This window comes from Rhinoderma darwinii, chromosome 10, assembly GCF_050947455.1.
Source record: "Rhinoderma darwinii isolate aRhiDar2 chromosome 10, aRhiDar2.hap1, whole genome shotgun sequence".
Lineage (NCBI taxonomy): Eukaryota > Metazoa > Chordata > Amphibia > Anura > Rhinodermatidae > Rhinoderma > Rhinoderma darwinii.
This window is the reverse complement of record NC_134696.1, coordinates 13,696,330-13,714,688: the sequence shown is the minus strand read 5'-3', so window position 1 is coordinate 13,714,688 and position 18,359 is coordinate 13,696,330. Positions and strand designations below refer to the sequence as shown.

Genomic DNA, 18,359 nt, shown 5'->3' with positions numbered 1-18,359 from the left:
TAGGTTGCTAAAACCTGGAGGACACGTCATATTAATTGGATGTTTAGGTGCAACATATTTCACAGTCGGAAAAGACAAGTTCCATGCTTTCCCATATGATGAGGGTTTTTTCAGGAAAGCTGTAGTTCGAGAAGATTTTATCATTGATTACTGTAAGGTCAAGGAGAGAACGGTTGAGAGTGACATTACTGACTATAAGGCCATTATGATTATTGCAGCTCACAAGGAGAAGTAGGTTGAATCTTATAAAGTCTACATGTCATTACTTCATATGTTAAGTTTAAAAACAGATCTAATAATCAAAAAGAAGCTTCCTTAGTGCAGTATAGAATAGCATAAAAATAAATGTTCGGTTCTTTTTGGGACTTTGCCTTGGACTGGTCCTAGATAATATTGCCAAGACCGAGTTTGATCATCTGGGACATCATGGGAGTCTGAAATCTTGGTATCAGTTGCTTTCTCGTTGTTGTTCTGTTTCGTATCTGCTTTATATAAATAGTGTAATAAAGTGAAGCATAGAGCATTTAACTGTTTGTGTCCTTGACTTGGGGGGGGGGGGGGGGGTTTCCTTCTCCATAGATTTTACATCCAAATGTAGCCAAGTTTATTTGACTCCGATAACTTGCTGCAGCGTGATATCAGACAACAAATGCTATTGAGAATTCAAGATAAAGTTTCTTGCCACTGTGTATTTAATGCGTTAAAAGTCAAGATAAAGATGGCTACATATGTACCTTATTATATGAGTAGATACTTAAAACTTACATTTACTAAAATAATTTTTTAGAGAATCCTGTTAATTTTCTTATTAAGAATCTAGCGCACAATATACCAAATGTAAAGTATCCAAAAGCGTTTTTTATTCACCCATATGTGAAGAGAATTCAACATTTCCGCTGCTCAATGCAGCCTTTGTCGAGCATGTTTGAGGGATTTACAAGTCGGATCCCTGGAGGCTTGCAACCAATTGACCCCGGCGAGGTCTAGCTCTGCTGTGCTGCTCTTACCTTCAAGTATAGCGCACAATATAATAGTCGCCTATCCTGTAAATAGATGATAATTTATTATTCTGGGAAATCCCCTTTAGGCTATGTTCACACGGAGTATTTTGGGGGAGGAATATCTGCCTCAAAATTCCGTTTGGAACTTTGAGGCAGATATTCCTCCCCCTGCACGCCGATTTTCGCGGCAATTATCGCGCCGTTTTTCGCCCGCGGCCATTGAGCGCCGTGGGCATAAAACAGCGAGATATACGCTTTCTCCTGCCTCCCATTGAAGTCAATGGGAGGTCCGAGGCGGAAGCGCCCGAAGATAGGGCATGTCGCTTCTTTTTCCCGCGAGGCAGTTTTACTGCTCGCGGGAAAAAGACGCAGACGCCTCCCATTGAAATCAATGGGAGGCGTTCTCGGGCCGTTTCTGCCGAGTTTTGCGACGCGGTTTCCACGTCAAAAAACTCGGCAAAATACCCCGTGTGAACATAGCCTTAAGTAGATTTGTAGCTCTGAAACAGGAAAATGGATCTCCGAAATCTACAAAGACATATTATCAAATGATTTAGCACAGAACTTTAGATCGATTTAGATTAAAGGAAACAAAATGTTTCAAGAGTGGACGTTTACTTTTAGAGATAATGGGGGGAAATAATAAAAATACAATATGCCAGTTTTATGGCGGAAAAAGATAAATTTCAATTTGCGTCTAAACACAGTCGCAATTTGCGACTTTTGCATTAAAAAACGCCTCTTCCGCCATTTAAAAAAAAAAGTAAGTGGGCAGAGATTAGGGGAAGAGGGTGGGACTATCAGCGGCCTTACACATTTACTATAATTTACGTCAGAAAGTGGCATGAATTATAGCGCAAAACTTCACTAGCTCATAGCTGGAGTAGATTTGACCTTCTCAAGGACAGCCAGGGATGCACTTATTTTATTAAAAGTTGGGATCCTCTTATTAAATTAAGCGTATTTTATTTCAGCGCTCTTCATATTAAGCTTCTCATAAAAATTGCCAGCCTTAGTAAATTCCCCCATTATCTAGTTGATATTTTGCTGTTCCTTACACTTCTTTAAGGAGTTGTCCATATTCTCTATTAGGGAATTCTGAGTTAATATAGTGAGGTCCTCTGTTCAGAATCCTGTCCTGTACTGCTCTACACAGACACTGTCACGGTGGGTGCGTGGCCCCGCTTGGCCGTACAGCCGTAGTGGGATAGCAGCTGGCCAACAGGATACCAAGTCAATGTCTATAGTTCGAATAAGAGTACCTGTGGTAATTCAGACAGTAGCGATGGTTAGGATCGGATGAGACCTTGGCAGCAGGCAGACATCAAGCGCGGTGTAACAGCAGGCGTAGTATACGGCACAACACAACGCCAACTCTCTGTGGCACAGGAACAAGGTAGCACGGGATACAGAATACAGGTAGCAGGTACGGGAACACTGGGAACTAGAAAACACTAAGGGACCATTTGCAAAGTCTAACACGGGTAAACACAACAACGCTAAGGAAATGAAGGAAGGAAATGATCGCTGGGGTCCCAGCAGTGGGACCCTTTGTGTTCTGTTTATTGTTACAAGACACTTCTAACAAGTAGAGATTCTTAAAAAAAGAGAACCCCTTTAATATATACAGCTTGCACATAACCAGAATTTGAATAGAATATGATTTTACTCTGAATTTCATGTTAAGCAATTGGTTATTTGTTGTTTTAGTCCCTTTGTTTTTGGAATCTTTCCTTGTACTGATAATAGTGCTGAGAACTAGTGTGATCATCTGGGACATCATGGGGTATTATGCGGCTTCTGGCTATTTGCATTATATTCACATTGTCATAAAGATAAACATATAACATATAACTGTGGACTTTCCTTGTACTGGTAATAGTGCTGAGAACTAGTGTGATCATCTGGGACATCATGGGGTATTATGAGGCTTCTGGATATTTGCATTATAATAACATTGTGATAAAGATAAACATATAACATATAACTGTGGCTTTCCTTGAGGAGATTATTGTTACTTGTCTGCTCTTTATCATAGATATTAAGGATCTTCATTTATGAACCTTAGATTTCACTTGAGTCTAAGACACAGAAAATTAAAATGAATAGAGAAAAAAATATTAGCCGTGCTTACAAAAAATGGCCTCATCCTTAACCCCTTCCCGAAAATGGGCGTGACTGTACGTCCTGATTTAAAGTGCTTTTACCGCAATTGGGCGTACAGTCACGCCCTGTAGATGAATCTGGTACAGGAGCTGTGCTCACTTCATCTTCAGCGGTTGTCGGCTGTAATATACAGCTGATATCCCGCTGCACTGGCGGCAATCACAGTTTCCTTTGATCGCCGCAGTTTAACCCCATAAATAGCGACTGCTTCATTTAAGTGGTTGACAGAGGGGGCTCCTTTTGTACCCCACCAGCTTCACTCGTGAGCGATCGCGGGTGCCAATCGTTGCAATGACAACCAGGAAGCCTAGCAACGGCATCCTGGTCGGCCAGGTTCGGAAGCCTATTAGGTTCTGCCCAGGGCAGGACCTAATAGGTTGTCAGATGAAGAATGACAGTTACAATTCACTGCACTACATAAATAGTGCAGAGTGTTGTTCCGGGGATTAGAAGATCAGTTAAAAAAGTAAAAGTTAAAAAACTTAAAAAAAAATTATTACGAAAAATAAATAAATAAACGTTTTAAGTAATAAAAGCAATAATCACCCTGTTTTCCTGATCAAGTGCTTTATAATTGGAAACACATCATCATTTGCTAGACCCTACAGGTGGACCCCGTAGATGCAGCGGAGATGAGGACACTTTATGGCTTTGTGCTGCATATGGGGCTAGTGAAGAAGTCAAAGATAAGATACCTCAGAAAGCTTTGCACATGCGACATGGAGCCCGGAAACAAATTTAGCAAAATATGCTCCTTCCCTTCTGAGTCCTGTCATGTGTCCAAACAGCAGTTTACGATCACATATGGGGTATTGCTGTACAAAGCAGAAAATGCTTTACAAATGTCCTTGTGAAAATGAAAAATGTTAAACTAGAACTACATCTTATTGGAAATTGTTACTTTTTTTTATTTTCACGTCCCAATTCTAAAAAAATGCAGCAAAAACCTGTGGCGTTAAAATGCTCACTAGTCCTCTAGATTAATTCCTCAAGGGTGTAGTTTACCAAATGGAGTCACCTTTCAGGGGTTTTCACTGTACTCTTACCTAAGGGGCTCCGTAAATGCAACATGGCGCCCAGGAATCAATCTAGCAAAATCAGCACTCCAAATGCTAAATGTTGTTCCTTCACTTCTGAGCCCTGCCATGTATCCAAACAGCAGTTTATGACCATTTATGGTGTATTCCCCTACTCTGAAGAAGCTGCTTTAAAAATGTTGTGGTGCTTTTTCTCCTTTATTTGTTTGGAAAAAACAAAATCTGGAACTGAAATGTTTCATTTTCACTGACCAATTTTAATGCGCACTACAAGCCTAGATTAATTCCTCAATCAGTGTAGCTTGCCAAATGGAGTCACTTTTGGGGAGTTTCTACTGTACTGGTAAGTTAGGGGCTTTGCAAATGTGACATGGTGCCGAGAAATCAATCCAGCAAACTCTGCACTCCAAATGGCGCATCTTCCTTTCTGTGCCCTGCCGTGTGCTTTACAAATGTTGGCGTGCTTTTACTCATTTATTTAATGAGAAAATTAAATTTTTGTAGCTAAAGCTAAGTCTCATTGGAAAAAATGAAATTTTTAATTTTCACTGCCCAATTCTAATAAAATCTGTGAAATACCGGTGGAATCAAAATGCTCACTACACTCCTAGATTAATTCCTTGTGGGGTGTAGTTTTCAAAATAGGGTATTTTTTTATTTCCTTTGTTTTTTCCTTGTTTGTTATTAGATTTCTCTCCTTGCATCACCATGAACCCACATGACATCATAGTTGTCCTCTGACTTGTGTTTGGCAGTCTATTTGAGTCTTTCTGTTTGTTTTGCTAAACAGCACACTCCCTTGACCTGATGAAGACATTAGTTCAGCATTGAAACGCATAGCCTTAATAAAACAAGTATTTATTTCATATAATACCTCTACTCTGCTTTTATTCTCTAACAGCAGCGCCACCATATAATACATTTTCTTTTACCCTTTTATCCTTTGCTCCTGAGGCCTGTGTTTCAGTCTATTAGCACACAAGGGCCACATGTGAGATATTTCTAAAAACGGCAGAATCTGGCCAATAGATATTGAGTTGTGGTTCTCTGGTAAAACCTTCTGTCTTACAGAAAAAATGAATTAAAATTTAATTTCTGCAAAAAAAATGAAATTTGTACATTTCACCTCCACTTGACTGAAATTCCTGTGAAATGCCTAAAGGGTTACAAAACTTTCTAAATGCTGTTTTAAATACTTTAAGGGCTGCTGTTTTGAAAATGGGGTGATTTATTGAGGTTTTCCAAAATATAGGCCCCTCAAAGCCACTTCAGACCTGAACTGGACCCTATAAAAATAGGCTTTTTATATTTTCCTGAAAATGTGAGAAATTGCTGCTAAATTTTTAAGCCTTGTAACATCCTAGAAAAATAATAGGATGTTCAAAAAATGATGCAAACATAAAGTAGATATATTGGAAATGTTAATTGGTAACTATTTTGTGTGGTATAACTATCTGTCTTACAAGCAGATACATTCAAATTTAGAAAAATTATGGTTTTTTTAATTTTTCTCAAAATTTTGGTGTTTTGAATTTGTCGACCACATTTTACCCCTGACATAAAGTACAATTTGTCACGAGAAAACAATCTCAGAATCGCTTGGATTGGTGAAAGCGTTCCAAAGTTAATACCACATAAATTGAAACATGTCAGATTTTAAAAATGGGGCTCTGTCATTTAGTTCAAAAGTGGCTGCGGTGGGAATGGGTTAAGCTGGCCATACATTTGAGATCGTTTAGTACATGTGTTTTTAACAGATGGAAGTGAGAAAGCTGCTGCCAAACTCCTTTGGTAGTGGCTAACCCATGTGAAAACAAAAGGATCAGATATCTTGAAGTGTATCATTCCCAACGCTTCTCTCCATTGACATATGTCATCGGGGATAGTCGTGACACCACAATGCACATTAGATGGTCGACGGATCCTATAAAAAACAGAGTGTTTGGACGACATCTAATGTGTATGGCCAGCCTTAGGGCTAATGCACATGGTTATATTATGTCTCTGTTTTGTACAGAGCTGAAATAAGCCTTATAAAGAGGTGCATGAGGCCTTTACTATAACAATATTTTATATGATGGAATATGTAGATTGTGAGTAGGTATAAGGAAAAAAGAAATTTAACGTAATTCACACTAATTTTTTTACAGGTCACGCCCTCTTTACAAGGCGTGGAGGTTGTAATAAAGTGGAACAATTATCTCACGGTTTCTTTACTTTTCCATAACTTGTAAAACTCTTCCGGTTTGGAGGCACTTATTTCCTACAATAAACAGTTCTTCATCAATGGGCTTGTAATTCTGGAGCTGAAGTTGGGTTCTACCAAGTGTCAAACAGTGTACTCAAAAAGCAATGTGAAAGTTGCTAAACCGGGCTGGAAGCCTAAGGCCTAATCATACATAAAAACCTGCAAGTTGTCAAAAGTTAGTAAGTCAGGCCCGAAGCTTCTGAATTAGACATGGCAGTGAGACCCAAAAAAAATCTTTCCTCACAGACTTCTATATTGCTATCCTCAGATAACAACACATATTGTGTTCCTTCCATTCTTTGTCCAGCACCTACAACTTCTCCTCAGAATGAAAGGGGGCCAAACCATTTATAAGTTTAGCTCCGCCCTCCTTTCAGAACAATATCCAGATCATACTACCTGCTAATTGGGGGAAAGCCTGCTCCAGCCTCAGATGGTAAGGCCCAGGTATTCAAAGGTACAATTTCACTTACATTTAAAGTGACAGTGCACAATAACTACTAGTTCAATATAGAACACCATAAAACATTATAAAACACATTACACTTGAAATTAATACTTAGTAGTGTCTTGTGGGACATTACACATACAGCACTAGAACCAAGCTCAGTACATATATACAGAACCAAAACACAGCTCAGTACATATATACAACACCAGAACAAAGTTCAGTCCATAAATACAGCACCAGCACAAATTCAGCTCAGTACAGAGATCATTTGTAAGGTCATTGTTGGGCTGAACAATGGTAAGAATTTGTTCTGCCCCCTGAAGGTAGTGCCACACATAGCTTCCTATAGTTAGTGTCGCATACTGTGCCCCCTGAAAATACAGCACCACAAACACACACAGTGCCCCCTAAAGATAGAGCCTGACTCTGTGCCCTCTAAAAGTTAAGTGCCACACACTGTGCTCCCTGAAAATAAAGCACCATACACACAGTGTCCCCTGCAGATAGTGCCACACACATAATGCCCCCCGGAAAAAAAAGCACCACATACACAGCGACCCCTGAAGATATAGCCTGACTCTGTGGCCCCCAAAAATGAAGTGCCAAAGATGAAGTACTACACAAATAGCACCCCTAAAACAAACTTATCTGTCCCTGTTCCCTTGATGTCATACAACAATTTAGGTCTGACCTCTTCTAGTCAAGCGTAATGATGCAGTGGTGCGATTACGTCATTATGTTTTCTGTACTACAAACAAAGCAGAAAACTGATGGTTTCCTTGCTCGTGAGAAGTATCTGGGAAGAGAAGAAACAAAGGGTGTTTATTTATGAACTATACTAAGATTAGGTAAAGATTACTAATGCATGCCTACCGACCGTCTCGTTTTTCACTGAATTGTCCCACGAAACAGAACTCAAAAGGATAAGGGCTTAATCAAATGAGCCAAAAAATAGCATTTTTGGAAGGTTTTGTGGTTATTTGTGGGCATATCAGGGGTGGAGCTTAAATGTCCCGCATAAGGTAATTCAAATGTTTGGTATGTATGTTTATAAGACATCTTGTAGATAACATACAGAGTATAATTTCAATATCTGCATATTATACTCACTTGGAGAATTTGTAGAGAGTTTTATTAATTTGCTTCTTTTGTGTCCAGTACACTATATATTTGTCCCTTACATTTATACTTCTGAACCGGAGTGTGCCAATATCCTGAGAAGACTCTCCAGTCAAAAACAGGAGAGATGGTGTAATACACAGGAGTGCGATCACTAAAAAGACGGGAAGTCTGAGTATGAGAGCTGGTGAAGCGGTCCGATAGGAAACCCAGAGAACTTTCTATTCAGGATGAACATCCTGTTTTTTATATTACATGAAATTCAAAAGAGATTGGTCATCACATTCAAACAAAATGAAAAACGTGCAGGTGAAAGTACGCTGTGACTGCAAACAACACGTGTAAAGAAAAAAACATTGAAACAGCGCTCTGCGAACGATAAGACTACCTAATACACTATGTATAAATACATTTTCATTACTGCTACGTTTACTTACAAAAGTGAGGTTCTTAGTGCGCATTTTACATAGTTACATAGTTAGTACGGTTGAAGAAAGACTCACGTCCATCAAGTTCAACCAAGGGATGGGAAAAGGGAAGGGATGAAACAAAAAATGATCTAAGCCATTTTTAAAGCCATCTACTGTCCCTGCTGTGACCAGCTCCTGCGGTGACTATTCCACAAATTCACATCTCTCACAGTAAAGAAGGCTTGTCGCCTCTGCAGATTGAACCTTTTTTTTGTCCAGATGAAGGGCCCCTTGTTTTTTGACGGGGTTTTACATGGAACAGGTTTTTTACTGTATTTCTTGTATGGGCCATTTATATTTTTATATAAGTCAATCTTGCCCCCCCCCCCCACCTTAGTCGTCTCTTTTCAATGCTAAATATGTTTAATTATTTTAATCTTCCCTCATAACTTAGATTCTTCATGCCCCTTATTAGTTTGGTTGCTCTTCTTTGTATTTTTTTCCAACTCCAGGGCACCCTTTCTGTATCCCTGTCCCACAAGTCCATGTCCCTTTTAATACACGACAATATCTTGCTGGCCTTTGAAACAGCTGATTGACATTGCATGCTGTTCTTTAGTCTTTGATCTACAAATACACCCAGATACTTCTCAACAAGTGACTCTCCCAGTATAGCTCCCCCTAGGACATATTATACATGCAGATTGTTGGTACCCAGAGGCATAACTCTACATTTATCTACATTAAACATCATTTGCCAAGTGGACGCCCAAACACTCAGTGTGTCCAGATCGGCTTGTAATTTCTGAACATCTTCCATAGACTGAACTATATTACATAGCTTGCTGTCATTTGCAAAAATAGAAACAGTGCTTTTAATACCATCCTCTATATCATTAATAAATAAATTGAATAATAGTGGTCCCAGCACGGAACCCTGGGGTCACCTCTTATAACCGGGGACCATTCAGAGTAGGAATCATTGACCACAACTCTCTGGATACAGTCCTTGAGACAATTTTCAATCCAATTACAGACTTTCTAAACCTATTTACCCATCAGGCGTCTATGAGGGACAGTGTCAAATGCCTTTGCAAAGTCCAAAAACACTTTATCCACAGCGGCCCCTCTGTCTAGGCTTCTACTCACCTCTTCATAAAAACAAATCAGGTTAGATTGACAACTTCTGTCCTTAGTAAAACTGTGCTGGCTGTCACTTATAATACTTTTTTTTTGTCACATACTCCTGAATATAATCCCTCAATAGCCCCTCAAACATTTTTTCCACAATGAATGTTAAGCTTACTGGTCTATAATTACCCGGGGAAGACCTAGAGCCCTTTTTGAAAATATGCACTACATTTGCCCTGCGCCAGTCCCTTGGCACTATACCAGTCACTAGAGAATCTCTGAATATGAGGGGGACAGAAATAACTGAACTAAGTTCTTTAAGAACTCTTGGGCGTAACCCATCTGGTCCCACGGCCTTGTGAACATTTATTTTATTTAACTTATCTTGTACGATATCTACATTCAGCCAATTCAGTACATTAGTTCATGTATTAACAGCACTGGCACCGGCTGCATCTGATACTCTTTCTTCTGATGCATATACAGCGCTAAAGAATTTAGTAACTCTGCCTTCTCTTGATCCCCTGTGACCAAATCCCCTATACCATTATTTAGGGGTTCTTCATGTTCAGATCTTGGCTTTTTTGCATTTATATATTTTCATTTTTTGAGATTTGTTTTACTATCCTTGGCCATATGCCTTTAATTTTGTATTTTTGCTGATTTTATTAATTTTTTGCGGATTTTATTAAACTCTTTGTAATTTACAAAGGCTAAAGCTGTACCCTCAAATTTGTATTTTTCAAATGCCCTTTTTTTTGTCATATATTGCCGTTTTTACAGAAGGTGTAAGCCATAGAGTTTATACTTGTTACCTATAGGAATACATTTTGCACTATAAAGTAGATTTTAAGATTTCCCACTTATCATTTGTACCATTATTTGACATTAGTTGTTCCCAATCTATGTCCTGAATTGCAGCCCTCATCCTGGGGAAATTAGCCTTCTTAAAATTAAGTATTTTTGCCCTCCCCGCCTGTGTTTGTTTTTTACAGTATAGGTAAAATATAACTATATTATGATCACTGTTACCGTGGTTTCAAAAACATTGACATTCCCATCAAGCTCTGCATTATTAGAAATGACCAGATCCAACAGAGCTTCACCTCTAGTCGGGTCTTCCACAAACTGGCCCATAAAATTTTCCTGCAACAGGTTGAGGAAATGTCTCCCCTTTGCAGTTGAAGTCGAACCATGACACCAATTAATATCCCGGTAATTAAAATCTCCCATTATCACTACAGTACCAGCCTGTGCAGCCCGTTCCATCTGTTTATATAGCTGATCTTGCATTTCCTCAGTTATATTGGGGGGTCTATAGATTGCACCAAAAATATTTTTTTCGGTGTTTACCTCCCTTTGTAATTCGACCTACAAGATTTCAACCTCCTCACAATCTTCACCCACTATTGTCTCTTTCACACTCGCTTTCATATCACTTCTCACATACAGACATACACCACTGCCTTTCCTATTTGTCCTGTCTTTTCAAAACAATGTAAAACCCTGAAGATTTACAACCCAGTCATTAGAAGAGTCCAGCCATCAACTATATCAATATGTTCCTCCAGTACCAAGGCCTCAAGCTCACCCATTTTTCTTGCTAGACTTCTGGCATTTGTGAACATACACTTTAACTTGCGTTTCAATTTCTCGCATTCAGTATTAGAAATGTGATTATTTGACATTATTTGTGCATTTTTATCTTTAATGTTGTTTTGGAACAAGAGGATCTCCTTATCCTTTTTTCCTAATCCTCTCCCTACAGTCATTTTTCGTAGACCCCTTTCTACTGCCCTTAACTACATTAACCCAGATACTTAGCTGATATTTATGAACCATGTTTTCACCCTCCTAACTGCATGCTCAGTGAGCAGCATGCTCCGCTCAAGATTGTCTATTGCCCTCTGTGTTGCATTTTGCTTCACCAGATCTCTAATGCGAGCTTTCAGGTGAACAACATGCTCACATCTGACACACAGGTATTCACCTGGAAAATCTTGCTCCAGTCTTGCATACACATGGCAACTGTGCACTGAAGAAAACCTCCAAACCTGCTGGCCATTATCTCAACTACAAAAAACAGTGAACAATTTAGAAAGTAAAATAAAAGAAGAGTACTTACAGGAAATTTAACTCCTCCTTTGAACACCGGTTTATTAACTCCACTTATTTCACAAGGCACTTAGTCCACCAAGCTCATTGAGAGCGATTTTGATCAAATTGTTTGAGCCCACCTGCTGAGACAATTAGACAATGGCATCCTCTTTTAAGTGGGTCCCTAAACGAAAAATATTCTGTTACGGGTCTAAACCTGCAGAATATACTCGGGGTGGGTATAAACGAGCTTTGCTCAATTGGGGTAAAGCTCGATCCTACCTACCCCGAGTAATGCAAATGTATTTATATATATATAGTGTATTAGGTAGTCTTAGCTTTCACAGAGTGCTGCTGCAATGTTTTTTTCTTTACCTGTGTTTTTTTATATTGTTATAGTGGACATTATTGATATATATATTTTATGCATGTTATATTATACCTTGAAGGCTGATATTTATTTTTTATATCATTTTTGTTTTTTTAATTTATATTTTTGTTTTTTGATTGATTCTTTTCATATAGGACAGGAAAAAACGCACCAAACATATAAAGAGTTGTGGACAAACCACGTAACCTCCATTTTCAAGCATCCAGCAGGATATGGCCAGTAGAAGACAATACCCATTGGGGTTTCTGGCTGTCAGCATTAGGTGCTAAGCCAGCCAGCCACAACATCTGCACCCAGACCACAAGGAGCGCCAAGTCACCAAGGTTTTAATAAGACCACACAGAGTACCCAACCATACTGCCCATAACCGATTACCAGACTACACTCATAGAGAATTGTGAGTATAGCACTACTATGCAGTAGCATGGCAGTATAGATAAGGAGACTCCATCCTCTCAGCTTGTTAGGATTGTAAAGCTCTGCATCCTGACAAACTGAAAAAGAGACAATTTTTTATTTTATTTTGTTTTTCTCTCATTGTTACTTTAACAATAAAATTGATTTGTTTATTTAAAGATCGTTATTTCTCTATGTGAATTTATTATAACACAAATTCCCATGACCGACTCATGACTATAATAAGTCATCATGTGATAAGTTATTCTTAGTAACACACTATGTAAATTTAATCCTGGTAATTATATAAAGACCTTGTGCCCCGGTCTAGAGGTAGTCACCCCGTCTGTGATACAAGAGTAGATGATGGATTCCAGTCCCCATAAGCTCTATCATGTACATGACTTTGATTCCAGACAATTTCTGGAGCATTACTTTTCAGATAAACCTGACATGGTCTTTGGAGATAATTGCTTGAATTTTTATATTGAAAATTTTAGACAACTTTTTGCAGTGGGTATGTATCCTGATTTTATTACTCCTAACATATATTGACCTGTAAATGATTCTATTTTTAACTCGTTTTAAAAAATTGTAAACAACTGATTAAAAATTGGGCAAACTTGTTTTTTTGGGGTGTGGGAGATCAGAGAGGGCAAACATACTGCCCCAGTCTAACTAACTTGAAAATCACAGGGAGCCGAGTAAATCCCTAGTCATTGTATATGATGAAGAATATCGGGTGTCAGGGTTTAGTAGAGTCATTGTTTTCTCTTCTCTAACCTCGAGAACCCCGGAAAACTTTTTGGAGGATGATTAAGAGCATCTCAAAAATTCTAATTGTGGATGCAATTACCTAAATCTGCTGTTATCTGCCAATTTGTGGTTTACCAGTTTGAGCTGCTGTTATTTTTTTATTTCTTCCAACAATTTTTTTTTATAAATTCCCTGATCTCTAGAATTTATGATTCTGTGTTCAATGATAGACATCCATACTTATTATTAAAAAAAAATGCACCAACAATCATTTTCTGCGCAGTTTGTAACAAATAGCAGAAATAATAATATTATTTAATCATACCCATATTTAGAGGTTGTTGTCATATTGGGATGGAGATATCACTTTCTTTGTCACATCAGACTGAACATGGATGACAGCTCGGCAGGCTTGATGATTGCAAGATTTTACACAGGGTCAGGTCCAGTCATGTCACAAGAACTCAACTACTAAAAGGGGAAAAAAAGTCACAAAGGGTAGATCAAGAAAAAAATGTGGGGAAAAATGCTAACAGAGAGAAAACCTTTGTAGTACAGCCAGTAAATAGTATAGAAATCAGAAACCATAAGTGTCATAAGTTAAGCTTTAGATCTGTGAATCTTTAATGAAACTGAACGAACCAAAATGAAGCTCATAAATCCTAAAAAAGTTGAGTGAGCACCGCTTCTTTAAAGAAGAACATACAGTGAAGAAAATAAGTATTTGATCCCTTGCTGATTTTGTAAGTTTGCCCACTGTCAAAGACATGAACAGTCTAGAATTTTTAGGCTAGACTGGCAAAGATATGGCAAAGAAAAAGCCATATCTGAGACTGGCTAATAAAAGGAAAAGATTAATATGGGCAAAAGCACACAGACATTGGACAGAGGAAGATTGGAAAAAAGTGTTATGGACAGACGAATCGAAGTTTAAGGTGTTTGGATCACACAGAAGAACATTTGTGAGACGCAGAACAACTGAAAAGATGCTGGAAGGGTGCCTGACACCATCTGTCAAGCATGGTGGAGGTAATGTGATGGTCTGGGTTTGCTTTGGTGCTGGTAAAGTGGGAGATTTGTACAAGGTAAAAGGGATTTTGAATAAGGAAGGCTATCACTCCATTTTGCAACGCCATGCCATACCCTGTGGACAGCGCTTGATTGGAGCCAATTTCATCCTACAACAGGACAATGACCCAAAGCACCTCCAAATTATGCAAGAACTATTTAGGGAAGAAGCAGGCAGCTGGTATTCTATCTGTAATGGAGTGGCCAGCGCAGTCACCAGATCTCAACCCCATAGAGCTGTTGTGGGAGCAGCTTGACCGTATGGTACGCAAGAAGTGCCCATCAAGCCAATCCAACTTGTGGGAGGGGCTTCTGGAAGCATGGGGTGAAATTTCTCCCGATTACCTCAGCAAATTAACAGCTAGAATGCCAAAGTTCTGCAATGCTGTAATTGCTGCAAATGGAGCATTCTTTGACGAAAGCAAAGTTTGAAGGAGAAAATTATTATTTGAAATAAAAATCATTATTTCTAACCTTATCAATGTCTTGACTATATTTTCTAGTGATTTTGCTACTCATTTGATAAATATAAGTGTGAGTTTTCATGGAAAACACAAAATTGTCTGGGTGACCCCAAACTTTTGAATGGTAGTGTATATCTATTATTTTTTTATACAATATGGAAGCACAATATGTTCTGAGAAAAATAAGACCAAATACATGTAGATTTTAAGAGTAATAGAAGAACAATTTGCTTTTAAATTGGCACATGGCTAGAACTTGAAAATGGGCCTGGTCAGGAAGGGGGGTAAAGCCTCTGGTCAGGAAGTGGTTAAAAAGATTGCAGGCTTCACCTCCAAAAAACATTGGTGTCATCTACAGACCCTACTGAGTTACAACTTCATAACTGCTCATCTTGTACTTATGAGAAGTATTACATTAACAACACCAAATCACGCCCCAAAAAACACATTAGAGGATTATATATTTTATTTTTTTCAGATTTTTGGGTATTGGAGACTCAATGTTTACATAGTTTGCTAGAAGTGATAGAGACATATGTCCTTGTTTATTCACAAAATGTATGAAGATTCAACGTATTAGATGTTTCAGTAGTCAAATGTTTTTCTGCAGGTCATATTAATGGAGACATCTTGATTGACGTCAGTATGGGTTCGATCATTCATCATCTATATTCAGCCTGTGAGTTTTTCAAAAACATCATCGTCCTGAAGGTCAATAACAGATGCATCATGGAGCTGAAGAGATGGGTGGACGACCGTACGGGAGCATTTTATTGGGGCCATACATCAGCACTTCTTCAAGAGAAAGAAGAAAACAGGTGACGTATTTGTCCAAATATCAAGAGATATAACCACTGTCATTGTGATTGCTGCTCCTGATACAACAAATATAATGGGAAATGGGGCAAAGATCCCGGAAAATGTTTACTCTATTTATACTCAGTTTAAGGTGTGAGTGGTATATTTGAAGCCTTCCACCGCAGGACTTGATATTTTGTATACTCTACAAGAATTTATAATTAAATCACTGGAATAGGACTAGAGTTTAGTTTAAAATGTAACTTTTACTTGTAACATATTTAAAAAGTGTGTAAAACAAATGACACACCAGGACAAGACTGTTTACAAAAAAATCTTCCTTATTGTACAGGAGATGTAGTGCTCCATGCAAAAAAAGTCAATTCAATATTGGTGATATTATCATTTCTTTGCAGAGTTTAAGAAAATGCTCCAAATTGTTGCAAAACATGTGAGTGATCTATTTCCCAGGAGGATAAATATAAATCTCTGTGGGGTAATGACCCCTCCTACCCGTTCCGTAGTGTGTTAAAGTCCTGTTTCGTTCTTATGGCTGGGGACTGGGAAGCCTCACTTGTTTCTTTCATATGATTTTAGGCAATCAATCATTGCTTTCTCCCGACGCGTTTCCTTATGGCCAGAATTCCTCAGGGGAGATAAGGCCAGATAACCTCCTTAACAGGGGGCACAAATTAAGTTGGAGCTGTTTTGAAGTTTAAATCTTCTGCAGTGGCAGAGATTCCTCATAGCACTTGTTTCCTCGTGCTGGAGTAAACGCTGGTTCCGGCATGTGACGTCCTCACCCACATGTGTTTTCTGTTGCTCTTTATACAGGTTATTCCCTCCCTCATTGTGCACTCCTCCAGTGACGTATCCAGGGGAGTGCCCCTTAGTTGAAGCTAATACAGAACGGAATCCAGAGCACCTCCCATTGGGTAGTGTCTGTCAGTGACTCCATGTTGTCCAGCTCCTCCTACCACAATCACGGACCACTGCCTCTGTGATTGCTGCTGCTGGACATGAACAACTGTCAAAGACAGTTGAATCACCCTCAGCAAACAGCAAGTCAGCTTGCGTTACCGCATGCATTCACAATGTGAATCAGACCCAGTGCTGCCCGAGATTGGGAGAGAGGGGAGGGTGTGTCTGGCTTATCTACTGGTGTAGATGTAGTGTCTGTGGAAACAAATACAGAGAACTACATACCATTAACCCCTGCAAACCCGTTTATAAATTCCAAATTTGAGCTATTAAAGTGGGTTTTTGTTCTTTTATTTAGATATATTATTATTTAGATACTTTGGGCAGTAAACCTCCTGGGAAATAGATCACTCACATGTTTTGCAACAATTTGGAGCATTTTCTTAAACTCTGCAAAGAAATGATAATATCACCAATATTGAATTGACTTTTTTTGCATGGAGCACTACATCTCCTGTACAATAAGGAAGATTTTTTGGTAAACAGTCTTGTCCTGGTGTGCCATTTGTTTTACACACTTTTTAAATATGTTACAAGTAAAAGTTACATTTTAAACGAAACTCTAGTCCTATTCCAGTGATTTATCTATTTATACTCAGGTCAGATGTAAAAATTCTATTACCCACTCAGATAAATGTTATTATCAATAGGGTGCGATCTTATACAAGTTAATGCTGGAAAGGCACAGTATAATCCTGACACTTGGTGCCACAGTCTTTAGATGATTTCAGGCTTTACCTCTAGTATTGCAAGTCAATAGTCCAGTGCTAAGTACTGAGCCACCATGTTGATGTTGACTGTGGGACAATCACTTTACTTGTCTTTTTTGTTTTCCAGTGACCAGTTTCAGGACCAGGAAGCAAAACTGAGATCAGCCATTCAACATATTGTGAAATACGACCTGGAGAAAGAGAATATGACAGACCCGCTGGTCTTACCACCAGCCGACTGTGTCATCAGTGCTTTGCTCCTGGATGTTATCAGCAAAGGTCAAGATGATTACATCAGATATCTGAGGAAGTTCTCTAGGTTGCTGAAACCTGGGGGACACCTCATAATAGTTGGGACTTTAGAAACAACATATTACACAGTCGGAAATGACAAGTTCCATGCTTTCACATATGATGAGGATTTTGTCAGGAAAGTTCTAGTTGGAGAAGGTTTTATCATTGAATACTGTAATGTCAAGGAGAGAATGGGTGTGAGTGACCTTACTGACTTTAAGGCAGTCATGTTTATTTCAGCTCACAAGGAGAAGTAGGTCTAATCTTACAACGTCTACATGTCATTACTTCATATGTTAAGCTTAAAAACATCTAATAATCAAAAAGAAGCTTCCTTAGTGCAGTATAGAATAGCATAAAAATAGTTGTTCGGTTCTTTTTGGGACTTTGCCTTGGATTGGTCCTAGATAATATTGCCGGGACCGAGTCTGATCATCTGGGACATCATGGGAGTCTGAAATCTTGGGATCAGTTGCTTTCTCATTGTTGTTCTGTTTCGTATCTGCTTTATATAAATAGTGTAATAAAGTGAAGCATAGAGCATTTAACTCTTTGTGTCCTTGGCTTGAGGAGGGGGGTTCCTGCTCCATAGATTTTACAGACCTTGATTTATGAGAAGAAACTTAATAACTTTAAAACAAAACAATATAATAATCCACAAGGGTTTTGCTCTATGATCTCATTTACTTATAGATTATTTTTAGGGAATCCTGTTAATTTACCTAATTAGAATCTAGTGCACAATATAATTGTCTAAAAAAAATTTTTTTACAGCCTTTAGTATAACAGATGTTTTGCAGTATATATCCCAGAGGGTGTATGTTGCTAGTGCTGTGTCTTT

General features: G+C 38.6%; 1 protein-coding gene across 1 annotated transcript; it reads left to right on the top strand.

The window, feature by feature from the left end:
• Nucleotides 1-12,813: 12,813 nt before the first annotated feature.
• Nucleotides 12,814-17,775, top strand: LOC142662457 (nicotinamide N-methyltransferase-like). Its single transcript, XM_075840662.1, has 3 exons — nt 12,814-12,964; nt 15,346-15,553; nt 17,352-17,775. Exons 1-3 carry the CDS (start codon nt 12,814-12,816, stop codon nt 17,773-17,775), a joined length of 783 nt encoding a protein of 260 aa, XP_075696777.1.
• The last annotated feature ends 584 nt before the right edge of the window (nt 17,776-18,359 follow it).